Source organism: Takifugu flavidus, chromosome 18 (genome assembly GCF_003711565.1).
Source record: "Takifugu flavidus isolate HTHZ2018 chromosome 18, ASM371156v2, whole genome shotgun sequence".
NCBI lineage: Eukaryota > Metazoa > Chordata > Actinopteri > Tetraodontiformes > Tetraodontidae > Takifugu > Takifugu flavidus.
The window spans coordinates 6,503,890-6,531,236 of record NC_079537.1 but is presented as its reverse complement, the minus strand read 5'-3'; the positions used below and the strand labels follow the sequence as shown (position 1 = coordinate 6,531,236).

Genomic DNA, 27,347 nt, shown 5'->3' with positions numbered 1-27,347 from the left:
GTTAGCATCGCTGTCAAGTATACACTTCTGTGATAAGATGTTAACGATCGTTTATATCTGATGCATCCCACCGGTACCAACAGCCTGTCAGGACCAGGGGCGCCACTGTCAGCCGCCGCTGCTCCTGACTCTTTACTTGATGCGCGTGCAGCAGAGCACCCCCCCCCCCCCCCCCCAAAGCCCTAAATAAATTCATCATGTGCAGCAAAATGCCCATCAGGTGATTTCTTCTCCCAGCTTAAAAACAGATGGGAAGCAGATGTTTACCGAAATGAGACGGATACGCCGGGGTGTCCGCTCGAAGCCGGGAGAACCCTACAGACGCCTGGCTCAAGGGCAACGATGGAGTTAGATCGTTTTGGTGGTGGCTCCCCGGGGGACATGGGAGATCTCATGTATCCAGAGGGGGAGCTGAATCCCTGCCCTCAGCCAGTGGGCTTACATGGAAATGGAATTTTTCTGCAAGGTGGAGCCGTCCAGATGTTTCCAGTCCAGATGTTTGATGCAGATACATTAGTACTGGAATTTCAAATTCTGTTTTATACTTAAAAACGTGATGTTTATAGCTGGAAGGGGTGCTAATGAATGTCAAAGTTGATACCATTTTATGCTAAGTGAGCTAAAGCACATGCTGAGGATGCTAATGTGATTACACAGCCATGCTTAGGCCACTATATGATATTATTCATACTCGTACACACTGAAACACTGAAGTTTTCCGCATGAACATTTTAATTGTTAAAATCCATACGGGCTCACGGGAGGGACGGATCTGCTTCCATTCCCTCCTTAATTTGATTTGCATGAAAATACCAACACCGAGGACGTTGGGAACGAGAGGGCCGCCGCTCGTTGATCAGCCGCCTCTGTGGCGTCACCACATCAAAGCCATCAATGCGAGTGAAAGGGCGCCATTGGGAGGGGGGACGCCGCGTGCTGAACTCGAACTCCGTCACCCCGGACTGCGCACGGCTGCTGCTGACGCCAGATAAAAGCAGACCAAGTACCGGCTGATTAGCGCCTGATAAATGATCTTCATATCCACCCATCTCGTCCTCCTTTCATCACTCCTTTGTCCTCCTCTTTAGGTCTTTGATCAGCCGAGCTTCCTCTCCCGTATATCATCTCTCTCTCTCTCTCTCTCTCTCTCTCTCTCTCTCTCTCTCTCTCTAACTATGTCTCTCTATCTTCGCTAAAGCTAAAATAGGTCAGCGACATTAAACTGCCATCAGTGTAAAACAAGCGGCTAAATCTGCTCCTGCCTCTAATTACTCATTTCACATCCTTCAGAGAGGGAAAGAAGACAGCAGCCTGCTCATTGTGCACGTCTGGGTGGGTGAGAAGTCAGCCGGTCGGGCTTTGGAGTGAGTGCACGTGGGCGAGGGGCGCGCCCCTCAGGGAGGTCAAAGAGAGAGGACGGTGTCCAATTTAGACGGACCAGAAGAGCTTCTGTGATGAACAAAACGCACGTGTCTGTCGCGGCCTCCCTCTCCTGTCTGATTGTCACCGACGCTGTGTCAATAAAGTTGCGTTGGATGGGATTTACTGTCTGATTTGCCTGTAAAAACTTGTAAAAATCTGAAGCTGAATGCATGTTGGATTCAGCAGCATCAGAGGAAGGAAATGGAAAGGCGTCTGTTTTAAGCCCATAAAAGCTCCTACGGTGGCTGGCGAGGAACAAAAAGATCCTTTTGCCATTCGACAGCCAATTATTCCAAATCTCCCATCTTGGACCTTTAACAGTTTGACCTTTCTTATTCCCACAGACATTAAATGCTCGCCAATCGATGCCAATTAGCAAAGTGCGTTGGAAGTTCTTCGGTTGTTTGGAGGCTGCACCTCGTCGGTCAAAGCACAACGAACCGCAGACCTTGTGTGTCAATAACCATATTTTTTATTTACGCTTCGCAGAAGCTAAACAGAGGGATGATGTGTGCCTGAAAACGGTGGCTCGTTGACGCTATAGCAGCTTAACACCGCGACACTTTAAATATATTTCTTAATCCTCTGTATCGTCATCTGTCTTATCCCTCGCTCCGTTTCTAATGATCAAAGCGAACGCTACAGCCAATCTAAGCGAAATAACTGTTTACTGGGCCGCTATTTATATTATACGCTAATTTCTGAGATTATAGTGCACGTTGAGAGAACAGATGGAAGCAGGAATATTTCATTTTCACATAATATAAATATAAGGTGGTGCTGTTTTACTGTGTTTTAGCATAAAAAGCTAGTTTCGTAGCACTGTAATAACTGATGAACAACCCCACAGGGCCGGCTTATTGCAGCCTGCACAGTGTGTGTTGTGCTTCCTGATGGAGCCTCTCCAGCAGCGCAGGAACCTGAAGCAGCATCGCATCGGCCCAAACACACGACACAAACACACGACACAAACACACTCCGTACCTGTCTTTGAAGAAGCGTCGGAAACCGAAGGCGATGAGTTTGAGTATGGATTCCAGCACGAACGTGGAGGTGAAAAAATAGTTGCAGTACTTGAGGACGAGATCCAGGGACTGAAAAGAGAATGTTAAAAGAGGGAGCTGTGTGTGTGTGTGTGTGTGTGTGTGTGTGTGTGAGGGAAACAGTAAAACTGCACCCACTCCCATAAAAACACACACCAGAGACAACCGAGCATCTTCTATTTCATCCTCATGTTTATGTCTTTGTGAGGACGTTCACTGATATAATGCATTACCCAGCTCCTCACTCTAACCCTAACCATCCCAGCTAACTCCCTAACCGTAACCATAGCGATAGCCATAACGTGACCCCAATTTTAACCTCAATCTTAAAACATGTCTTAACCTTCAAACAGTCCTTTGATGGTGGCCTCACTTTGCCAGTAGAGTCAACACACACACACCACACACACCCCCACACACACACACCCCCACACACCCCACACCACACCCCCACCACCCACACCCCACACACACACACACCCCCCACACCCACCACACACACACCCACCCACACCCACACCCACACACACACACACACACACACACACACACACACACATCTTACATGAGGCTGGTTGAAGTGCTCTAAGGACATGGTGATGACATTAATGGCGATGATGAAGGTGATGATGAGGTCCAGGTAGTGGTTGGTGCACAGCGTGTGGATCATTGAGCGCACGTGGCCGTAGCTGGCGTAGTAGGGCATCTTTTGGGCTTCTGTCGTTAAAAAGAACGCAAACGAAATGAACAAATATTGCATATAAGTTTAAAACATAATTCCAGGATGTTCCTTTGAGTCATTGTGATGAGTCAAGAAGCGTCGTGAACCCCAGAAAGTCTCGCTGGTCACCTGTTTGAGGTTCATCACTTCCTCAATCTCACTATGCTATCTGACGCGGCCGCCCTCGCTCTTACTTCTCCTCTTCTTTTCCATGCGCCGCTGCCGTTTCTCCTCACGCCTCTTGGCCTCCTCCACCTCCTGGTGCTGCCGGCACTTGTGGAAGTTCTCCACCACCACGCCCACAAACATGTTGAGGACGAAGAAGCTGACGATGAGGAGGAAGGAGATGAAGTAGAGCAGCATCCAGGGGTTGTTGTTGGTCACCGGCTGACACGGAAGGAAAAGAACCAGAAGAACTCTTAGCTAGCTTGAAAATTCCAGCTGTAAAAACAAGGCGCAGCACTCTGGGTACCTGCTGGTCCACAGCCACAGCATCCAGGCCGTGGTACATGATGTTGACCCAGCCGTCCTTGGAGGCCAGTACGAATAGTGACATCAGAGCCTGAATTCCACCAGAACACAAGCATGAGGCAAAAAACCCACACACAGCTCAGCAGACGACACACACACACACACACACGCAAACACCAACCTGTCCCAGGTTGTCAAAGTTGTACTTATGATGGACCCACTTGTAGTTGGCTTGCAGACAGTCCGATTTGTTGGTGATATTTTTGACATCGGGACCGAGGCAGTAGAAAAACTTGCCTTTGAACAACTGCCAGTAGAGGAACAATTAGAGCAAAACGTTTGAGGATGGCCGACTATTTAATTAAAAACAGAGAAATGAGCCTTTAAAGCACCCTCGCGCGAGACGAGAAACTGTCTGGGAGTAAATAAATAAACAACGAGGTGGAAGATCCTCCTCCAACAGAGGAAAACTGTCAGAAAAGGGAGAACGGTAGCGGGAGAGTCATTTTCGGGCATTTCTCTTTGCTCACCTGCACCCCGAGGATGCCGAAGATGATGAAGAAGGCGCAGCAGATGAGGACAATGTTGCCGATGGGTTTGAGGGAGGTGATGAGGGTCTCCACCACCAGCTTCAGACCTGGAGCCCGGCTGATCACTCTGGTTCCGCACGGTCAAACCAAACGAACGTCAGCTCAGTTTCAAAAAAGGTGAAACGGTTTAAGAACCCAGCAGGCTGAGAACGTACCTCAGCGGGCGCAGAGTTCTGAGCAGTCGGAGCACCCGGAGCACCCCAAGGATCTTGGCCCCGCCCGCCATGGACACGACAATGTCAACTAAAGACACAAAGACCAGGAAGCCATCCAGAACGTTCCAGCTGCTCCTCAGGTAGGCCTGTTCGCCCATGTAGAGGCCCATGGAGACAACCTGAACACGAGAGGGGAGGTCTCAGAGGACGGGCGGGTTTACCCCCAACACCCTCCATTACCTGCAACATCCCCCCGATATTAAAGCTTTTCTGTCTTGTCTAACAGTGGAACTCTAGAAGAACCGAGCCCTCCGTGTCAGGGTCTTTAGAACTGTGGGGACTGTGGAGCTAAAATGGCCCCGCTTTGATGGGAATAAATATGCAACTGGATTTAAGGTTGTAAAGTTCTGCAGTTGACATTTGAAGATGTTTGCCAAATATCAGAGAGTGTGTGTGTGTGTGTGTAACATCAAGACGCTCAATGATAAGCTGAGGCTCCAAATGCCAGGATGTTAAATGAACATAAAACACTTACAGTATATAAGTGGCGACAGACAAACGGACTCACATGCAAATATCTCTGAATAGGGCTAAGACAGACCAACACACACACACACACACACACACACACACACACACACACACACACACACACACACACACACAGCCGCTCTAATAAAGGTGAAGGGAGAGGCTGGACAGTCAGAACAATGTGCGGGGAAACGAACAGGGAGACATAAATGCAGCTGCATCGCAGCGTTCATCCGTAATAAAGAAGAGACCGACTGCAAATTGTTACCTTGAGCGTCATTTCACCCACAAAAATGGCAGTAAAGATGTAGTTGGAGACAGTGAGGAAGACTCTTTCCTGGGCAGAGAAAGGAAAGCAGGCACGGGGGGTTAGCAAGAGAAGGGAGCCCTGTTTATGACAGTAAATCCCAAATTGGAAAACGCTGAATTGCAGAAAACATTAATAAACTGTCTTGTGCAGGTGTGCAATGAGTGGTTCAGATGGATTTACCAAGCTGCCCTGCAGAATCTTGGGCCTCTCCAGAGCCACTGTGATGCAGTTGGAGAAGATGAAGACCAGCACCACGTAGTCAAAGAGCTTATGGGCTATGATGGACTGGCACATCTGGCGGAACCTGCAGGTGGAGGAGATCAGAACATCGGCGAACAAAAAGAAACGACGCGCCGCCGCCAAGGTTCCCAGACAGTTTACGGGGGGGGCATCCTCGTTCAGCCCTTGTTTACATCTTTTCTAATCAAAACAAATTGCATTAACGGCACTCTCTGAAGAACAAGACTCCCGAGTACGTCCCGACAGGAAAATGGAGAGATAAGAGAGCGGGGGGCAGAGAAAATATGCATTTCAAAAATTGTCATGGAAGAGCTGCCAAAAAGCAATTAAATGTCTGCTGTGGTGTTTACTGGAACAGATGAAACCATGAGGAGAGGCTGGAACCAGAGCCCGCACGTTTAAAAGCCTCTTTATTTTAAAGGCACGAGGCAGCCACCCCCCCCCCCACCACTCCCCCCCCCGGCCCCATGAATCTCACCTCAGTGGTGTTACATTCAACCTCTTTTCTAGAGCTCTAACATGAGGAAACATCTCTGTGTTATTTAAATAGCAGGAATCGATGCTCTAATGGAGTCCAGGCTCAAAAGCCCATCCTTCCTATTGATGAGCTGGGGGGGGGGGGACAGACGAAAAAGGAGGGGCAAAAAAAGGGCACTCACTTATTCTGTGGAGAGAACAGAAAGACGGACCAGTCCTCTCGGGTCTCGCACCAGTCCGGCCTGTACACCTCCAACATCTTCTGGATGCGGAAGCACAAACTCTGCAAGGCAAGAAGAAATGGGAAGAACGAGTGATGTGTTTCTCCTCAAGGGGGCGATGGTGGGGGTGTTTGGAAACATCAACGTCGGCTCCTTCATGTAAACAAACAGCCTGTAGCGCCGTTCAATAAACACAAACACGGAAGACGCTGCCTATTTGCATTCATAATTCCAATTATTTATGAGCGAGGAAGCGGTTCTATAGTGCAGCAACAGCTCAGGGCATCGTACAGTAGCTGCGTCTGTATGGCGGCTCCCCCGCTGACTAAATAGTTGCGTCTAATTAACCTTGGTTCTATCACGCGCAGACTTATTTAGAGCGAAAACAATGGGACTCCCGTGAGGTCCAGGTGGTGGAGCGTCAGGCTTTCTGTACATCAGAGCTGGAGGTGACACCTTGAGCTTGTAAACACCAAAGCTATTGGTTGAGAGTTGCGACCCCAACATGTAATTTCTGTCTCTTTCAGCTATTCAAATGCAATTTAAATGGACGTACGTAGTCCAGATCATCGTCCAGGTCCTCCTGGTTTTTGATGCGGGCGTTAACCTGGGGAAAGACGTCAGTCGCCAGGTGACTCTGCTGGTTCAAAACTTCCGCTTGTTCGCCCGAGTGTCTGGGACGGGGTTGGAGAACCTGAGACAAAGGAGTCTTTCCGTTACAGTCTTGGTGCAAGTCCCCGAGGCCGCTCAGGCTACCGAGCCCACCGCCGCTGCTGAATGCCACCCCTCCAGAGAAGCTCTTCTGCCTTTGGTGAACATGGAACGCCACAGGGCGCAGCAGGTGGCGGGATGGCGGTGCCAGGTGTGGGGGCACTTGTAGTAGATGAGGCAGTTCCAGGGAGAGGGCGCGGCGATCTCTTCTGGGCACAAAGTGGCCCGGGAGCATAGTGCAGGGAGGGTGGAGAGAATGGGAGGCAGGAGGAGACAGGAGGGACTGCTCCTCATCTGTTTGGACGGGGTGGAGGTGGCGGCGTGGCGATGAGGCACGGGGCCCTCGGATACGGAGGCTTCCTCCGACCACGCCGCCAAGATCCGCCAGGCCGTACTCATAGAAAGGCCTGGGAGTGAAGGCTGGACTGGCAGAGGGGGAGGAAGAGGAGCAAGGACGACACCTGCCCAGGCTGTTCCAGCTGGAGCGGCGGGCCCACAGTGCCTGAGGATGGGGAGGCAGCGGGCGCCCCCAGTTGTGGTAACCAGGGTACTGAGGAAGAGAATGAGGGAGGCTCTTAAAACTCTGCTGTTCTTACTGTTGCAAATCGCTATTTGCACTCACCACAGCTTTCTGCTCCAGGTTCGCTCTACCCAGGGAAATGACGCTGTTCTTCCTGGACCCGAGAGCAAACGTCATCGTCTCACCGTGAATCAGGGCCGGGGGCAGGTCCAGGTGTCCGTTTGGGGTCAGAGTACTGATCTTAGGGTCTGTTTGAAAGTTTGTGAAGACAAGGAGGAAGAAAAGTAATGAGAAATAGAGATTTTAGAGAGGAAAACAGCACTAAACCCCTGCTGCTAGCGTGCTGCTGCTACAGACAAACAGTGCTTGTTACACTGTCGCAAAATTACACTAGAGCCCGCTGAAGGAAGCAGAGATTGGTCAATTTCACTCCTCACAGGAGCAGGACATGAAGCAATATCTCTTGCAACATCTCAGTCTCATCTCAAGAATGGGTCTCAAGGAGCCAATAGCCTTCGGAATATGTTCCACCCAGGTAAGCTGACATTTAAAAGGTACATTTGATATCAGGAGAGAAATGTTTAGATGACTACTTCACGCTGCTTTATACTGCACACCGAAGTTGACATTTTGTTTCTTAAAGAAAAAAAAAATGAAAAAAGCTGGTAGCTTCTTTTATACTCTTGTTCCCATGGTACCCCTACACATTATATAAGGGACTACTGATATTGATAACACGTTGGTCAGCTAAAATGTAGGTTTAGCCACAACACACGGGTGCACCGGGTGCAAGACCAGGAGCAGATATACAGGAAGGCACCTGAACTGAAAGGAAAATGTGGAGTGAAACTATAGCACATAGATACCGAGAGATGAAGAGAGTCTTTCTGCTTATCATCTTCATCAAAATTACAAGAAGACCTGTCATCATCGGAGTAGGAACGGTTAGCGTCGCCCTGTTAGGAGAGAGAAACCACAAACGTTAATACACAGGAAGTGGCTCCAGCATCTGAAGCTGGCCGAGTGCGATCATTATACCTCCGCTTGGAAACCCTCAACCAAGATGGCCACCAGCAAATTGAAAAGCACGTAGTTCCCGAAAGTCATAAGAGCTACGAAATAGAGGGAGGCGCAGGGCGAGGTGGAAACCATGCCATTGTACAACACCACGTTCCAGTCCTCCTGAGTCAGGATCTGCAGGGTGTCAACACACGGGATTCAAACATATCACACCTACTAAAAAGCTCAGGCTCGACAAACTGGGCTGAACGCAGACTGCAAAGCTGTTGCCCTACCTGGAAGACCGTGACGATGGCCCACAGCAGGGAGTCAAAGTTCTTCCTGTCAGGTACGGTGTCACCCGCCTCTGTCTTCAAACTGAACTTACAGCCAAATATGTGCATCCCCAGAATACTACAACACAATACAAGATGAGTTTTCTACATGTTCAAGACTGAGCAAAGACTTTAATTTTACCCTGGAAAGAGCGGAAGGTGTGTATTACATTAGCAAACGAGGCCACATTAGTTACACAAGCTTTTAAAGGTAACATCCCAGCTAATTGACTCTTTATATTAAATGATCACTAAAAGCTACAATGACTGTTAGGCAAATGACACTTACTTGGCCAGCAAATAGCTCTGATGGTATTGGCCTTTGAATACATATGGTTAAATGCTGATAAGTGCAGAAGTAAAGACAGTGAATGAAAAGTACCCACACGGCAATATTAATTCACACAGAGACAAGCAGTAGCGGGCCAATGGCATTATGCTGCCGTGGAACTCATATTGCTCAGGTCATAATGATTTTCACCTGCAACAATTGTGATAAGTGATTCAAACAATAATTTGCATTATTACAATCTTATTATTTTTTAAGATATAGGTTTTCAAACTCGAGTGTGTTGGAGTGTGATAACAATGGATTGCGCTCAGTCTTTAAAATAAAATACCCCAATTAACTCCTCTATTGTAGGCTCCGCTTTAGTACTTCTGTCATTATTGTTTTTCATGTTTCCTGTGTTATGAAGATGATGCATCAGTGGCTAATGTAACCCGATTCTGAGTAATGTGCAGTAATAAAACCTTGTTGTATTTTCTGGCCCTTTATTTCATTGTATTTAGTAAACATCTGCTTTAATTTATCCCTCATTTTTTATTTATCCCTAGGGCAGGTTGGTGAAACGGGGGTTGTTTTCAAACTTTGCTCTAACGAATTTGACCTTTCGCAGCTCTGTCACGTGCTCTTGCTGCACATAAATAAAGTAAAGAGGTGACGGCTAACTCCTCCATTAAGGGTGTCGTTTCCCATGAGTGAGAGCTTCCTGTGCCATAGAGTGTCAGTCTAATGATTCCCCTGAAGCCGCTTTGCTAATTTTCTTTCTCGTCCCTCTGAGTGCCGTGTACCCACTGAACAAATGCTTTGTTAGCCACCCCCCACCTGTCCCGACGATCAGCCCACTAGGACATTTTTAAGATGCTTCTGCTTTGCTGAAATCAGTGAACAACATGTCTCTGAGTTTGAACTCCTCTTCCCAAATGTCTTACACCATAAATTAACCCAATATCGAGGCTCAGTGGAGGAATCGCCGTCTGTCCTCTGAATCAACGTGTAACCGTCTGATTTTCCGGGAATGCAGAGGTTAAAGCACGCGACAGGCGGACGGAGGCATCCGGATTCAGCTACGTGCTAGAGGAAGTTAGTCGAAAAAGAAAAACGGGAGATAAAAAAACCAAGCCCACATTGACAACGTTGAGGAAACTGGAATGGAACTCCGGTAATTGGAAATTTTAATCCTCTTATTTTGCAAAAAACTTTTTCCAGGCTTGAGGCTACGTCTGTCTGCTCCATATTCAAGTTTTGTCTTGTGTCATAACTGGCTGATATCCTATAATTCTCATGATTTTAATGAGCTCCAGGAGAGCCACCTGTTGATGACTTTAGGCCCAATAACATCAGTCCCTAAACTGGCCAGATGTGCTGTAAATATACCTGAAGATGAAGATGAAGAGCATGAGCAGCATGCAGAATGTGGCCACATTGTCCATGGTCTTCATCAGCACCACCAGCTGCCGCCTCAGCGCAGGCATGAACCGCACCAGCTTGATGACCCTCAGCAGGCGGAAGGTCCTCAGCACCGACAGGCCGCCATCTGCCTGCCCGATGATCTCACACACGCTGGGGTTTGAGTCCAGCGGTGATGTTGGGTCAGAGGTTTGTACACCAGAGAGACACACGATTGAGGAAACCGGACAGATTCGAGGGAGGTTACGCGTTACTGGATACACACCTGATGATGACGATGATGCCATCAAAGATGTTGTACGGGTTCCTCAGGTACTCAAAGAAGCCGAAGGCAGTGAGCTTCAGGATCATCTCCAGCGTGAACATGCTGGTGAACACGATGTTGCAGATCTCCAGGACGTTGGTCAGCTCGTCGGGCTGGGTGGAGGCGAGGTGTGTGTGTGTGGGGGGGGGGCAGAAGCAGGAAAAACTCACTGAGACTCCAAAGCAGATCATAAGGAACTGAAATGCTAAAATGGCTCCCCGCATTCAAAATAGAGCAGCGAAACAAAGAAAAAAGTATAATAAACCACTGCAACAAAGGACCCGGGAGTCGCTCCGAGGGAAAACAAGCGCGCCGCATCACGTTCCGCCGCCTGTTATGAAAAAGGCTGTCACTCAAACTGTCAGCTGCATAAAAAGGGAGTTTTCGCTGCCTGGAAAACAAAATTAACACATACATTTCATCGGGGACTGAGTATAGGCCGTAGGAAGAGGAGAGCGGGAAATACAGGGAGATGTTTTCATATCAGCGACGCTGCGGCAGGAAAAAGGAGGGAGGTGAAACCAGTTTGGTGCACATGAGTCCAACAACTGTACCAAACACCAGCAGAGTTGTTTCATTTCAGTGTATTTTGTGTTCATTTGTTGCTTTCAAAGCCCGCAGAGAGAAGAAACCAACCACAAGGAGTTAGCAAACCATGTCAGAGGAAAACCCTCTCTGCCCTCTCCTCTAAACCTCTTTTCCTGCTGATCCGGCTCTGCCTCCTGAATTCTCTCTCCTCCTATTTCTTTCGGAGTCTCATTATCAGGCAGGGCCATCTCTCCTTGATCAATATCCTCCTGTCGCTCAGAGCTGCAGGAAGAACTCAGCCGGGGGGAGAGGAGCAAAATCCACGAGTGTGTGTGTATGGGGGGGGGTGCCCGGAAACAAATACTCGATCAAGGATGGAAAAATAATAAAGGCGATGCCAGGACAGGAGAGCAGAACAGCCCACCGGGCCGACTGTTGCGGAGGCCGTCTGCAGAAGCGTGAGGATGGAGATCAACCACATTTATCACCTCTGAAAAACTCAGATATCAGCACTTAAAAATCAATAGTGACGCACGGCTAAAAGCATTCAGACTGCAGGCAGTTGGCTCTAACCTTGACCCGTCTCACATCTGCAGCGCCTGTCACCAGGAAAAACAGGATTTGGGATTTATTGCTATTGACGGAACCCTCGCAGCTCCTGACACCACAGTTGTTCTCAGCGATCACGACTTCCTTTCTTTCCTTTCCTCTTCCCTTCCCTAATTATCTTTGCCCTCTCTTTTGGAGACGGACCTTTGGCGAAGTTGCAACTAAATTGGGTGCAGGGACCAAGTTTTATCTTTCTGAAAGAAACAGAGAGCGTTCTTTTTCTTTTTTTCCCATCCTGCCCACTCCTGGTGGATTTCAGGCCATTACCGCCTGCTCCTGCAAAGTCTGTGTTGCAGTCCAGTCTCCACAAATATTTATACCCACGCAACATCGATTTCAAGTCTCCTTCAGGAGGATGATGGTGCTTTACTGTGTGGTATCTACAGTACAATATATAGAGACATACTGTATATATACAGTACACGCTGGTATTATTCCTCACCAATGGTTCAAAAACTAAGGTTCCCGTGCCAAAACTGGTACACTGCAGCATGGTAAGTGGCCTGCTGGCAATCGGCAGTCTTTGTTGGATTTTTGGACCTTCTCATTTAGTGTGAAGGTCTTATGCAGCTCATGAGGAGAAGATTTTGTAGTTTTCTAAAGAAGGGTTCCCAAACATTTACATGCCACACCGCCAAAACACCCTTAGCTTATGACCAGGGGCCCCTTCTCAAGGCCACAGAAATTTCCCACAGGGGGTTAGTTTAGAAAATACTAGAAATATTTTTAGTCACTATTTAATGGTTTAATTCTGTGCTGTTGATGCAACAGACTCTTTCACGGCAGGACTGTTGGTCTTGTTTCTGGTCAAAAGTCCATTTCTGTGCTAGCTAGTGACACACTAGTTAAAGGGCAGAGCAGCTTGATGACAAGCACAAACTTCGAGGCCAACACTGATTAGAACGTGAAAAACCATGTTTTCAGAAAGGAAATTTGAAAGATTAATAGGTAGATAAGATCTCAATGCAATGCTATAATATATTTCATAAGAGTGCAATAATTCTATTTTCTGAGACCCCACTAGCACCCCTACTGTGGCCCCCCTGAGGGACACGGCCCCACTGTAAAATGTTTGATGTTTTGAAGGCATTTCACATTTGGCAGTTCTGGTTGAACATTTACACAAACACTTTTCAGTAGAAAATAGTTCAAGTTTATCATCTTTAGGGTGTCAGTCTACGCAGAAATAGTGTCTGAAAATGGAACCTTTCAAAAATAGGTTCCTGAATGGGGTGTTTTAAAAAGCCCCGCCCCCATCGCTGTGCAAACAGGTAAAATGGTAGTTTTCTGTAAAAAGGAGGCACCTGCACATGCGCACTACTAAAGCTGTCATACCTCTTCTGTGCGTGTCCGAGTAGATTGACGTCAATAACAAACAGGTGGATTCTCCTGTTTGTGCTCGTGATTCTTTTAAATTTAGCAGTATCTCAAAATCGTTAGCGCCACGATCAGCTGGATCAGCTGTGGCGCATTTGAACCTGTTTTACGCCATTTTGTGTGCCTGGGGGGGCTCAGGTTTAAGCATGTGTGCACGTTTTTTAAAAAGCTCCCAAAGTTAGAGCACAAAAGCAAAACCTCCACCCGCCACTCCTGCCTCTGCTGGTGGCAAATCTGAAGAGACGTGGACTCAGAAACACAGATGTGTCTGGCAGAACATGCAGGATAATTCACGTGTGTGTCCCTGCATACATGCGATAAACTGCCGTGCACGCGCTCCCGCTCACACGCAGAAGAGCGTTGGGAACTGAGCTGAAAAGTGCTGCGTAACTGGCGTCTGCCTTCGCTCTTCTCCTCGCCGTTCCCTTCAACCCCCGTTTATTTTTAGAGTCTTCGGAGATGCGAGAAAACAACTACTCTGTGTGCAGTCAAAGACTGGGTGGGAGGATGAGAAAAAGAGGGAGCTGGAGGAGGAGAAGAGGAGGGGAGGGAGGGAGGGAGGGAGGTAAAAAAGTCAGAGAGTAGATCAGCTACTCTGGGTAAGGCGGAAGGGAGACAGCAGGAACAAAGGATTTGGGGGTGGGGGGGTGTGCAGCGGGAGGGTGCACGGAGAGATTTATGGAGAAAACAAGGGAGGGAACATGGAGGCAGCATTAGGAGGGAGGACGCCTGGCGAGGAAGAACAAGCATGGAAAGATCAAACACAAGGACAGGACTTTAGGAAGAAAAAGTTTGCCTCTTCTCATCTTCTTCACCACTTTATCCCTTTCAGGGTCACTGGGAGGGGGCACATATGGGCGAAGGCAGGGCCCAACCCTGGATGAGTGGCCAGTCCATGGCAGGGCCCCATGTGAGCATTTGTCGGTTCGGTACCTTGATCGAGGGTACCTTTGCAGTGCTCTGAAGGTGTTCTGGCACCTCCTCTATTACCAGAACACCTTCCATGTTTTGTCTGTACTGAGACTCGAACCAAGAACCCTCCTCTTCTCAGCCCAGCCCCCCCCGCCCACACACACACACACACACACAGCCTGAGCTACCATTGACCCAAAAAGCCTTGGTAAATATACCAGCATGACCACAATACACGTGCAAGCGTGCGACCCGGCGCCGGTGTTGAGCGCTGACTCTATCTCCGCCGCCACCAGGGATGTTTCCACCTTTGTGGGGACGCTGCTTGACAGAGCCGCTGGTCTCCCCCACACATCATTCTGAATGTCGTCTGCTATTGTATTTATAGCAGCGATGCTCTAGCGGACGGGATGGCAGTTTATCTCGCGCCGCTGCGGTGATTTGTGGGAGTCAGGGGGGAAATTATTAGGCTCACCCACTCTGACTGACATCGTGGTGCATGAGCCGAGGGCTCAAAGGAAGGCGAAAAAAGAAAAAGACGACAAAAGAAACTGATCAAAACTGGCTTGTTTAAAACCATATTGGTGGTAATAGTAAAGTAATAGTAGAGCAATAGTAATATAATAACTAAAGATTCAGATCTTACCTGGTTATGATGCTCGATTCCCATACTGATAGTGTTGATAAGAATCGCGATCATGATGCCCCGGCTGAAGTATTTGCTCTCCACGATGCCCCAGAGTTTCCTCCTCATACCGTTCCAAATGTCCCTCAAGTATCTGAAGCAGGTCCTCTTCCTCCTCTTTACCCCTACATTCTCCTCTTGCCGGCTCTCCTCCTTGTCCATTTCCTTCACTGCATCCTCCTCCTGGTCCTTCCCACTGAAGCCGTCCCCCTGTGCCCTGGTCCCTTCCATCTGTGCACATATCGGGCAGTCGTCAGGGCCTTGAGGCACGGCCAGGCTGATGGGGTTGGCCGACGGCTGGGAGCTGTGGTCCGGCCTGCTCTGATGTGGGCAGTGGGACGCTACAGAGACGCAGAGACAAGTGATAAACCCAGTAGCCAAACCTTAACTAGCAGCCTTAAACCTCATTTGTTCAAATCAAACATGTATTAGAACCGTTTGGCCGTGGTGCTGGAAAAAGCAGCCATGTTTGTAGCCATCCCTGCTTTTTTTGAGCTGTCAAAGCCGATGATGTACTCACATCTCGGATGTCTAAACTGGTGCTCGCTGTTCACGTTGCCCCCACCGTGCCTGTTACTCCTGCTCCATCCAGCCGGCAGTGGCTTGCCCCTCAGTGTGTAGTAGAGCGCCGCCGACCTCCTCTTTGCCTTGCGGAGGACGTGACAAACCAGCTGGAAGATCTCCTCGTAACAATCTCCGGGCTCGGCCATGCTGGCCAGGGTGGAGGAGGACAAGCACTGGGCCCTCTGCTCCTGCATCAGCTGGTGCTCCCGCTGCTTGGTCTCCGAGAACTGGGTGGCGATGACCACCAGGCACAGGTTGATCATGAAGAACGAGCCGATCTAGATGGACGTCGGACAGCATTGGTCATTTTGGCAACTTCTGGGTGTGATTCAACCGAGAAGAATTAGTAGCCGGACCACTTTAGCTAGGACGCCCATGGCTAAAGCTAATGATACACATTTAAGAAACATGAAACCTGCAAAGAAGAGGATTACACAGTTCCTGATCCTAACAATGTTTGCCAATCCGCCTGTGGAAATGTTAGCGTAGATGCCGAAGGTCGCTGAGGGCTGGCCTCCTACCAAATCCATGCTGATTGGAAGAGACAGACAGAACTAAAACAACCCCAGACCGCTGTCCGGCAACTGGCGATCTCCCTTCCTCTCATTCCTCAGACTCCAACGCACGCGATGTACAGCAAATGTCTCCTTTATCTCCCCTCAGTCGCCTGCTTGACTCGTGTCTAAGCATTCTTGAAGTTGGCCCTGCAAAAGTGCTTTTATTTTCATATCATTTGTCCAGCTGTGGCAGTAATTGGAATTACTCCAGGGCTTTTTACTGGACTGCAGAACAATGATGTAATCCTGACGCTCAGACACTGGCTGTCTAAAGATGGCAGCTTGCAGCACCAGCACACATCAAGAGTGGATGTGGAGGTCAAGTTTGGAAATCGCTGTTAAAATCACAGCTTTGTCATGAAAATAATGCAGTCATCATGTTAATTAGACACACACACACACACACACAGAGGAAACATACAGATGAATTAGTTTACTTGTCTTTTCATTCCTAAATCCACAATCCTGACCCAAAACCTTAACCTTCAACCCACCCTCCGACTATCCTTTTAAGTTGTTGGGAACAGCCTAAACATCTCTAAACACGTTAACAATTAAGGAGGTGACGCCGATGCCGCAGAGCTCGTCTCTGATGACCCCGTGCATCACTGACGCCTGATCACACCCTATGAATGAAAAGGACTTGGCATTCCTGTCCCGTTCTACACTGTGTGCAGCATAGGTGGGAAGAAATTATGAGAGTTCCTCTTCAATAAGAAACTTCTTATTCAATTTCTTATCCAACAGGAGTGAAAATCCACCTTTGCCGGGGGCATCAGAGGTGTGCGGCTCCTCCTCGCTCCATTGTGCTCCATTAATATGTAGTTTCTGCCCCAGTTTGTTTTCAATTTTTCTCCCTCTGTTCAGGTTTAACCTTAAGCGGTGTGTTTTTCTTTTGTATATGAGTAGTAGTTTCACTGGTTACATCGTATTAAGCATGTCGCCCACTAGTGGTCTGGCATGGAAATAACAGGGAGTTCAACGTATTGTGGAAAATGTTTCCATGCGAATGTAATACTCTTTTTTTTTTTAAAAAAGATACCCTTTTCAGCAGGCCCCCTTTGTGTAAATGGGTTCTAGGTCTGAATTAGCTCTTAACCTGAGTCTTCCTTGAATAGAAATGGCCTATTTGCACCTCATTTTTTGGCACATTTCCCAAAGCAATTTCTGTAAACTCTTGTCTGGGATTTCTGAGAAGGAGAACATGTGTGAGTAAAGGAGATTGGTTGGCCTGGTGAAAAAAGGAATCAAAAATCGAGACCATGCTGTTAACTGCAACCTAAACCCTATTAATCCAATCTTTAATCATGGAAGAGATTCAAATGCCGTTAATACACAAAGACGAGAGAAGAAGGAACGTGCGGTACTTACAATGATGAGTAAAATGAAGTAGATGAAGTTGTAAAAGGAGTGAGCGTCCATAACATAATACATGATCTCCACCCAACCCTCCAGAGTGATGACCTGGAAAAAAGGAAGTAGCTTCACTCCAAATCCTGTGAAGAAGAAGCTCGCTCACCTTCAAAAGGAGCGCAGTGATGCGGGACGTACCTGGAAGATCACGATCCAAGCATAGACGATGTTGTCAAAGCTGATGGCGCCTTTGTGGGGGTTCGAGCTTCCTGTGTGACATCGTGTGTAATACTGGTTCCAGTTGATGCACAGTCCTGTTGCTTCACCGCTACCGTTAGCCAGCGGCTCAGGGCTGAGGCCTAGAGCCTGTCTGTAGAAGGCGTCCTCCTTGTCCAGGCAGCAGGTCCGCCCTCCCTCGCGTCTCGCCGGTACGTCGGAGCACGACATGATGCCGTTGTCGGACGGCAACGAGCAGATGAATGGGCGCTCGTCATCCTCCTCTGGTTGGTAGTACGGAGGCGGCAGGGTCATGCCTGAGGAGCTGGGGTGGGGAGACAGATTCTTTAGCACTGAAATTAAACAGTTGTTTACTATTCGTCGGTGAATTAGCAATAATGAAAGGTGGCAGCTTCTGTTGAGCCCTGGTGACCTTGGATGCAGCTACAATATGATCAATAAGGATGAAAACGAGATCAGAAACCCAGAAAGAGCCTAAAGTGAGCAGATAAACAACTAATGAATTGATTTAATTTGCAAACGTACGATATCCTGAAAGGTCCTAGCAGGTATTATAATTCCATCCTTTTTGCTCTCTGTTTTTAACCGACGTCCTGACGCGACACGTTCACCAAACCAACGCGCCTTATTTGGATGAACTCTATTTGACACCCTCCGTCTTTTTGTTTCTGGGGGCGTGTCCTCTTCGTCATCTGGTCCTCTCACCTTCCTGCATCCTGCTCGTAAAGAGCGGGAGCGACTCCGCTGATGCCCGGCGAGGAGCGAGTCCATCCCTTCACTGCAAGTCACATTTGTGCACATGCACAGCACACGTGCGTGCAGGCTAAGCCCACGATCAATAGCAACAGTGGTGACATCAAGCTAGCACTTCCCACTGAGAGTAGCTTAGAGACCGGCCATCGATTCGACGGTGGAGAGGGGACGGCGTGTGATTTCAGAGTGGTGAATTTACATAGTGAAGAGAAGATGGAGGGCAGAAGGGAAGAAAAGGGAGGGAGAGGGAGAGAGAGCACCAGTCAAGACTACTGGAGCGTGAAACAAGGCTGCAGACCCCCTGACGGCGACTTGGCACGGCACAGCAGGGCACAGCCAAACCTGGCTTCACACTGAGAACACACCTGCTAGCGGAGAGCAGAACAGGGCAGCAGGAAGATCTACAGGAACTCTTTGAAAGATGATGGGTCTAACAATATAACAACCCGCAGGAGGAGGAACGCGGTACTGGGATGTCAGACACTGCCCTTGGTCCTGTACATCACTTAAAGCCTTGAAAGCATTACAAGAGGTTTTGGCAGGCAGGACTGGTTGGTCTTCCTGTCACATGACCCCCAACACCTGGCCATAAAACCGCTGGTTTTTGCTGCGTCAGCATCCGATGTGCCGCAGCAGTGTAAATGTTGCGCTAATGAGCTGATGTCGGAGTTTTAAAACAACCTGGGAGGACGCCGTGACATCAGACCCTTCTGCCGAGTGTCACTCATGCGCGGACACACTCGGCGCCGCTGGGAGCTAATCACATTGTGGGTTGCAAAGTGGGAAGTGGAACAATTTGGATGCTTTGCAAAAACATTTTAAACAGTACTAATGCGCCGTCTGTGTGGTCCTCCTCCTCGTGGCTTTGACATGGTTGAAGCAGAGATGGACCGGGCCTTGGACTCACAGGGTGAAGTTCTCCTCCAGGTAGCAGCGGTTCCTCAGAAGCCCCGCCCACAGCTGCACGCCAATGATCCCGAAAATGAAGAAGACGAAGAAGCAGAGGAGCAGCACGTTGCCGAGCATGGGCAGGGTGTCCAGCAGCAGGTTCACCAGGATACGGAGACCTGCGCACGAGAGGCAGACGCTTGGTTATTGATTAAAGAAGGTGGAGAAGCTTTTATTTTAAAAGTGGATAAAATCATCATGGTGTCAGGGTCCATGGGGCCTCACTCAAACATTAAAGCCATGGCCCTGGGGACCAAAAGCGGTGCAGTAAGAGAAACGCAGGCCCTCGACCCGGCAGGCAGGGACGACCTCGCGTGTCCTGCAATCACGGAATATTCACACGCAAATCATGGAAAACAATGGCTGGACGGAGACGTGAGACAGCAGGGACCGAATCACTGCACAGTGTGTGTGTGTGTGTGTGTGTGTGTGTCAGCAGCATACGGCTGATTGTGACTAATAACTCAACAGTAGGTTAATGTGTTATAAACACAACAGCATCCAAACTGCGACAGACTGATGACAGAACAGAAGCCGAGTGAGAAAGTGAGAGTGAGAGAGCACACACACACACACACACACACACGCGCACACAGCTGCAGACGAGGAGGCAGCGAGGAGAGAAACCTGGGGATTAAAATATGGGCCGTTTTGAAATGAGCGTGTTTGGAGCTTTATTTATGAAGTCACCATCGAGTGCGGCTGTTGCGCTCCTCATCGTCTTCATCATCGGTGGCAGAAGAACGAGCACACGCATCCGTGACGCTGCCTCGCACAAGAGAGCAGCCTGGTGCTGAACGGCAGCCAGTGAAGTAAAGAGGTGGAAATAGATGAGTGTGTACACATCAGGCTCCTGCAGCCATTCATTTCTGCCTCTGGCTGATTCATCTCATGAACTGCTATTAAATGCAGCACCCGGTGTGTGTGTGTGTGGGGGGGGGGGGGGAGGGGGAGACGGGGCCTCCAGGTATGCAAATGTACCACCAAGTGGGGTAAAAGACAGACAAAGCACAATGTACAGTATAGGGCTGCATTCAGGGCGCTACTCCACAGGCGACCGCTCCGCTCCACCTCCTTCGAGAAAACAGCGACGGCGGCGCCACCGCAAGTTCAACGACAGACGTCAAGCTGCACAAACCGCTGACCTTTTCAATTCTCCACTCGTCGTGGCCAAAAGTCTCGAAATGGGACGACCGTTAGACCCACTTTAAACGTAAACATTACCACAAAACTAGCGATTCGGACCCCAAGGAGGGAACCAAAAAAACACAGTGGAATAACTGTAGAGCGTGATCGTGCTTCTCACTCAGGGGACAGCTGTGTGTGTGTGTGTGTGTGTGTGTGTGTGTGTGTGTGTGTGTGTGTGTGTGTGTGTGTGAGTGTGTGTGTGTGTGTGAGGATTCGTGCTACAGTTCCAGAAAAGTGGATTTATTTCTAATCTGGACCCTGGTCGATAAACATTAGCCACACTCTGCTGCATACAATGTGGATCATTCAGAACGTGCTGCTGCTGCTGCTACTGTTGTTACTGCTGCTGCTGCTGCTACTGTTGTTACTGCTGCTGCTGCTGCTGCTACTGCTACTGCTGCTGCTGCTACTGCTACTGTTGTTACTGCTGCTGCTGCTGCTACTGTTGTTACTGCTGCTGCTGCTGCTGCTGCTGCTGCTACTGTTGTTACTGCTGCTGCTGCTGCTGCTACTGTTGTTACTGCTGCTGCTGCTGCTGCTGTTGTTACTGCTGCTGCTGCTGCTGCTGTTGTTACTGCTGCTGCTGCTGCTACTGTTGTTACTGCTGCTGCTGCTGCTGCTGCTGCTACTGTTGTTACTGCTGCTGCTACTGTTGTTACTGCTGCTGCTGCTGCTACTGTTGTTACTGCTGCTGCTGCTGCTGCTGCTGCTACTGTTGTTACTGCTGCTGCTACTGTTGTTACTGCTGCTGCTGCTGCTACTGTTGTTACTGCTGCTGCTGCTGCTGCTACTGCTACTGTTGTTACTGCTGCTGCTGCTGCTACTGTTGTTACTGCTGCTGCTGCTGCTGCTGCTGCTACTGTTGTTACTGCTGCTGCTGCTGCTGCTACTGTTGTTACTGCTGCTGCTGCTGCTGCTGCTACTGTTGTACTGCTGCTGCTGCTGCTGCTACTGTTGTTACTGCTGCTGCTGCTGCTGCTGCTGCTACTGCTACTGTTGTTACTGCTGCTGCTGCTGCTGCTACTGTTGTTGCTGCTGCGTTTGTCTTCCTGGGCTGATGGTGGCTGAAAGTCAACACGTCCTTCAGAAGGTGAGAATCACCTGTATATGATGATCCCTCTCACCTAGCGTGCACTTTTGTGGAACAATGAGAGATTCAGGGGACTCTGAGAGAGTCCGAATTCTGGGACTTGTCGGGGCCACGTTGCAGACCAGGTGCAACATCAGCAGAGTCATGGTCTGGTGTTCAGAGAACCATTTAAAAGGATGGATTAAAAAGTGCCCCAGTGTAACCATCCACAGTTAGCAACAATAACTGCTCATGCTAAAAATGCAGGACCAGTTTGCTCGGACAGGCTAATTGGCCCTTGGAGCCATTTAGAACCGACCAAAGTGCAGCAGGATGAGGAAATCAATGCTAAAAGTTGTCAGATGAGAGCACTGGGTTTGTGGGCACGGCCGGACCGCCCAAGCAGCATTAGCGCACATCTGATAAAACTGTGACGTGGGTCTGTGTGAGTTAGCATAAGGTGAGTGTTTAATGACGTGGCTCGGCAGCAAGTTCGCACGTCAAAGCGTAAAATGAGCACAACCAGAGGAAAAAAAACACAGATTAATATTCATATATTCCCTCATTTGTCTTCTTACTTGGGACTCTGTTGATTGCTTTGAGGGGACGGAGCACCCGCACAGTCCGAATGGCGGACAGGTTGATGTTCTGTAGGTCCAGTGAGTATTCTACCATCCTAGAGAGGGGGGACACAGATAAGGGACACAAAAAGATGAGACAAAGGTTAAAAGTTAGACAAAAGCTTATCATAACTCCAGCTGGACCGCGGCTCCCTGATCCATCTCACCCTCAACAATGGTCGCAACGCTAAACGCCCGCAACACAACCCTCCCGAGGACGCGCAGGGATAAAGTGACAAAGCATAAAAGGAGGAGAATGACATGAAAGGGGAGTGGGGGAAAGGGAGCGGGTGGAAAAAGAGGGATTCATTCTATTCTAAGTGTTGCCTGCAGGAGGCCGTGGCTCAGTCAGCGCTTGGCATCTGTTAGCAAGTCGTTTCACCAGCATGGCTAATCTGTTTGTGCCCCCAAACTCAAAGCACTTTTATAGGAAAGTAGCTGCAGTTCACTCAGTGTGTGCGCCTTTGTGTGCGTGTTTATGTGTGTACTCGCACAGACACACACATTTCTACTTAGAGAATCACTTTTGGAGTAAATAGGCTCCAACAGGGTTAGCATAATTGACGGAACACCAAAACATGCTAATAGCAATCACAGCTTCTGTACATTCATCTCGAACCTTTGAAGGAGACGCTCGCGCACGTGCGCGCGCAGGCAGAAGACGATGAGCCAGCTTTTCTCATTTGTTTGCTAAAAGCGTGAAAGCCAAACACGCGTGTGCGTAGTTGTTGTAGCGGAGATTTGAGCCGCGGCGGCCGCCGCCGGGCTTCAACACTAATCTGGCCCGCGTCTTTCCCACAATCTGTTTTAGCTTTTCCACACAACTTTTGGACTACCCGCTTTCCACATTTGCCCGCTGAGATGCGCACGATGCGCACGCCAGCCGCCGATCCCTGCTCGCCACCTCTTCCTCGCCACGCCGACTTCTGCTCCGCGGCGATGCGTTCGATGGAGCACGTGTCCTGTTGTTGCTGCACCTGGACAGCGGGCCTGCACTCCATGAAAGAGCAGATCACAAGTACCCCCGCGCTTGTGCGCTGCTGCTGCGCGCCTGTCTTTGGAAGTGCTTTGTTGATGCACGTGCACATCCGGGTGCGCTGAACAACATCAATCACACATCAATCAGGCTGCTGTGTTTGGGAGGGTAATTAGAGGAGTGCCGGAAGCTTCCTTTTCATGATTGTTCTGGTTTTTGCGTCGCTTTTTTGCTGATGATGCCTTCATCTTCATTGTGTGTGTGTGTGTGTGTGTGTGTGTGTGTGTGTGTGTGTGTGTGTGCACGTGTTACACAGAGAGCATGAAAGAACTGCTACCTGAAGCTTAGACTGACTCTCAAAACCAGAGATTTCAAACCTGCTCTGATTGAACTGTCAAGCAAACAACGTCTGTTTATCAAGGTTACATCGAGTTCTCGACCACAACAACAACAACAGCAAAAAAGGCATCAATTAGATAAAATAACGACGTTTCTGTCTCTGACAGCAGAGAAATGTTGTTGGCTGTGATGGAGTCAGTGAAAAGCGATGAAATTCAGGAACTACAGCTGCAGTGGCGGGAAGGAGCCGCTGGTCGTAGCGACCATAAGTAGCTAGCATAAATGTATAAAGCCCGGAACCACCCCAGAATGCAGCTGGACGGATTTGTCCAATTCACTTTGTGCGTGACGACACCTGGAAAATAAGGCAACACACAGAAGAGAAATCCTGACCGTAAAATGGGTCATTTCTTCTTTTTGACACAATCTTTATTGTTAAGACATGTAAAACACCCCTAAACCGGGACTAAAACGTGTCCTTTGCAGCCTCATCGCTAGACTCCCCCTACAGGCGATACGGAGTACTGCCTCTCAGATCATTGCCAACAGGCTTCAAGGTTTAGGTGAAACCAACCGCCACTGTGGGGGGAGTGTGAGAATGTGAGGTGGCGTCGGTGGGTAAAGACACCGACTGCTAGATGAGATCGGACGACGCGTTACCGTGATGAACGCTGCCGAGAGTTGGGGGAAAAACGTTCTGCGGGAGGTCAGAGCTGAAAACACTCGTCTTGCCTGTGTTCGGACATTAAACAGTAGGCAAGGCAGCAAGAAACAGCCAGTAAATGCTGATCCGGTGTAATTACACCTGATGGATCTGGGAAGGCTAATAATGACCCGTAGCATGAGCACGTGGACACTGTGTAGCTCAACAACAGCGTATTGTGTATATGGCATCTTTAAAAAGGGATTTTTTTAGAGGGAGGAGGCTCTGTTCCCTCATCCCTCATGGTGCCCCCCCCCCCCCCCCATCCAGGTGAAGGTGTGATTTTAGCGTCGGGGTTCTGTGGTCAAAGCCTCATTCTTCCATCAGATGGACTTGATTTCCTGTCACACCGTGTCGTTACAGGAAACACGATAAAAGGCGTCAGCAGCGAGTCAAACTGCATTTAACCGCGTTTGATGGCTGCGTCGATGAGCGCCGCGGCTAAGCTAATAGTATCAGCAGGTGAGTAAAAAACCCAGGATAGTTCGGAATGAAGGCGGAGTCTCTATTTCCTTTACTGGGTTTTCTTTGGTCTTTCTTCGGCAAACGTGACGCGGACACTTTGGCCTCCTCGTCGACACGAAACACCACGTTCGCCGGAGGTAAAACCGCAGTAAAACGTTGGTGGTTTTGCTCACCCAGCCATGACGATGAAGAAATCCAGCCTGTTCCAGGTGTCTCCCAGGTAGCAGCGGCGGCCGAAGATGCCGAGCGCCACCATCTTCACCACCATCTCCAGCGCAAAGAAGATGTAGATGAAAGCATCAAAGGCCTAAAAAAAGGACAACATAAAAAAGTGATAGGTCTCCTCTAAAATGGGGAGGGGGTCAAGGATTCAACTCGCTGCTAGCTGCTGCTAGCCGGGGTTGTCAAGCACGAGCTGGTGTTAAACGTGCACAAAACACATCCAGGCGCTCATCAGAAACAGACTGAGTTGTCCCGAGCCCACCCACTGTTGAAGGACAAGGTGAGGACAGCCATTAGGGGGATGTCTGTGGCTATTATCTGCATCCAACGCTGAAGACGTGACGCGCGGCTGATGGTTCCGATGAGCTCGCATCTCCCCGGCGAAACATTCCTAGAGTGCCCCCACCGAGGCCGCGTTAGCCGAACGACAACAGGGGTGAATAATTGAAGAGACGAATCAAAGATTCAGGGCAAAGCTGAGAGAAACCTCTGAGGGTGAAGCGTTGGAGAGGTACGCTGTGCTAGCTTTATTGTGTACAGATCACTGAAGCTAAAGCTCCTCTTTTATGTGGGAAAACTCATATCCAGTGTTGTTCCTGGGCTGCTCGGCTGTGTCAAGCTGCCACTTTGAGATACAGAATTCCAAGTCCTGAATATTCCAAACCACAATGAAGCTCCGCGCACGGTAATGAGAAATTGGACTAAATTTCTATTTAGCTCTCTCGGCTTTTGATTCAAACCTGTCATCCATCCCCGGAGAGCACTGCTAATCCAGTGACAGTGAGTCGAAAGGACGTTTTTCCCGTTTCTGTCACAAACACGCACTGCACCCAGCCTCTGAGCACGGCGGCGGCAGTTATTCATCCCACAACCTCAAGGTGAAACCGCATTTCTGACTTTCTGTAGATCCTTCGGGTTTAGAGATTCAAAAACTCGCTTCTTAGGTGTTTAGCTTTATCTTCGGTTAGCATGAGAAAACGTACAAACTCAGAGATAGAACGTTAGCACCTTTTACGAGGTGGTTAGGGGGGTTCTCCTAATGATGGAAAATTCGCTTCCTCGTTCGCTCACACACAGACACACACACAGACACACACACGCGCACACACACGTGCGCGCGCAGGGCTGACAGCCAACAATGTGAAAGATGAGAGGATCAGCATCACATGCTGTTTAAATGATGCTCTGATAAATAATGCAGCCCACCGGCTCCACACCTAATCCCACATCAGCTGCACCGTCAGGTCCCGTCAGCCCTCCTCCGGGCGACAGCAGGGCGGAGTCATTACAGGTTTTTCCGGGTTCCCCTCCTGTCCGACCTCCCGACGTCAACGGGAACGGGGTCGAGACCGTCCTGACGTCCTGCTCTCAGCAGTGCAGCGCTTTACCCGTGCGCTTGGGTCAAAAGTGCACGACTTCCTTAGACGCCGTGTCGGCAGCATGGCTGCAGGAAGCCGGCCTCGCTGTTTACGGGAGCGTAGCCTCCTAGCATGGGGGGAGACGGCGGCGGGCTTGCAGGAATGTTTGTGCCACATTTCTGGGTCTGAACACTCGATTTAGAGCAGGAGGAAACACGGAAGAGACGCTGCTTTGATGGGTAAAGAGGTTCTTTCTCTTTCAAACGACCCAGAGGAGACGTGGGGGGGGCGCCGATGTTGCTGCGCAGCGCCGCAGCCAAAGCGTCCTAAGCTGGGACCCTGTCGACTTTAGGGCTGGAATTTAAGCATCTGTGAAGTGATTTGATCACATTTTAAATTGGTTCCGCTCCGTTGTGCTGAAATTCTTCAGCGTTAAAGCACAACGATGAGACCTGATGAAGCCGCAGAGGCTAAGCTAAGTTTTAGCCCAGACAGCTGGTTTACCATCTATCTTGGCTCCTGAAACCAGGTATATAACCAGGAATAACCAACGCTTGATGCTAGTTTGGTGAAACTATTCTGCTGAATTGCGAATGGAAAAGTGCTTGTATATCAAAGCAAGAGAGGAAACACCTCGTTTAGCCAAACATCCTGGTCTGACCTGTCGGTGACCGCTGTTATGGGTGTCCTAAAGAAACAGCGTCTCCGTGGGGACAACAGCTGGAGCTGGTTACCAGAGCTCCAGTCTAAGCTACGCTAACGCTGCTAGCTGCAGCTTAAAATACTCAAAATGTCAGACTTGTTGATTCCCTCATTGATTTGTGTTTAATTAGCGTTCAACCAAATATTATCCGAGTCCTTAACCCTCAGTCCCCCGTCCCCCGTGTCCCTGTCAAATCCACCGTCTCCAGACGGAGGCTGGATTAGAACAGGCGATCCGCCGCTAATTCCTCTGCTCTCTGGGTGGACGTTCCTCCCCCCCGTGGAGACACGTGCTTGTTAGAGGAAGGGAAGGACTGAAGGTAACAAGGTTCCTGGTAGGGAACATGGTGGTGGGCGGTGACGGGGGAGGGGAGGGGGGGGCAGAGAGGTGCTCTCAGAATGCTCCTGAATAGTTTCCCCCCCAACTTAGAGAAGCTCC

At 49.3% G+C, this 27,347-nt stretch overlaps 1 protein-coding gene across 4 annotated transcripts in view; it reads right to left on the bottom strand.

Annotated features, from left to right (window-relative positions):
* The window catches only part of cacna1ia (calcium voltage-gated channel subunit alpha1 Ia), an 84,651-nt gene that overhangs the window by 14,630 nt on the left and 42,674 nt on the right, over positions 1-27,347 (bottom strand). For all 4 annotated transcript variants that reach the window (XM_057015754.1, XM_057015755.1, XM_057015756.1 and 1 more), the window contains 24 exons: positions 24,800-24,933; positions 22,102-22,199; positions 19,226-19,385; positions 17,527-17,869; positions 17,347-17,439; positions 15,375-15,696; positions 14,816-15,195; positions 10,705-10,856; positions 10,407-10,592; positions 8,708-8,825; positions 8,451-8,606; positions 8,281-8,368; positions 7,515-7,663; positions 6,738-7,442; positions 6,143-6,243; positions 5,424-5,547; positions 5,202-5,270; positions 4,403-4,581; positions 4,188-4,314; positions 3,839-3,964; positions 3,659-3,748; positions 3,381-3,573; positions 3,031-3,182; positions 2,407-2,516 (listed from right to left, as the gene is read on the bottom strand). In XM_057015754.1, the coding sequence (XP_056871734.1) occupies positions 2,407-2,516; positions 3,031-3,182; positions 3,381-3,573; positions 3,659-3,748; positions 3,839-3,964; positions 4,188-4,314; positions 4,403-4,581; positions 5,202-5,270; positions 5,424-5,547; positions 6,143-6,243; positions 6,738-7,442; positions 7,515-7,663; positions 8,281-8,368; positions 8,451-8,606; positions 8,708-8,825; positions 10,407-10,592; positions 10,705-10,856; positions 14,816-15,195; positions 15,375-15,696; positions 17,347-17,439; positions 17,527-17,869; positions 19,226-19,385; positions 22,102-22,199; positions 24,800-24,933 (4,355 nt within the window). The remainder of the gene's footprint in view (positions 1-2,406; positions 2,517-3,030; positions 3,183-3,380; positions 3,574-3,658; positions 3,749-3,838; positions 3,965-4,187; positions 4,315-4,402; positions 4,582-5,201; positions 5,271-5,423; positions 5,548-6,142; positions 6,244-6,737; positions 7,443-7,514; positions 7,664-8,280; positions 8,369-8,450; positions 8,607-8,707; positions 8,826-10,406; positions 10,593-10,704; positions 10,857-14,815; positions 15,196-15,374; positions 15,697-17,346; positions 17,440-17,526; positions 17,870-19,225; positions 19,386-22,101; positions 22,200-24,799; positions 24,934-27,347) is intronic.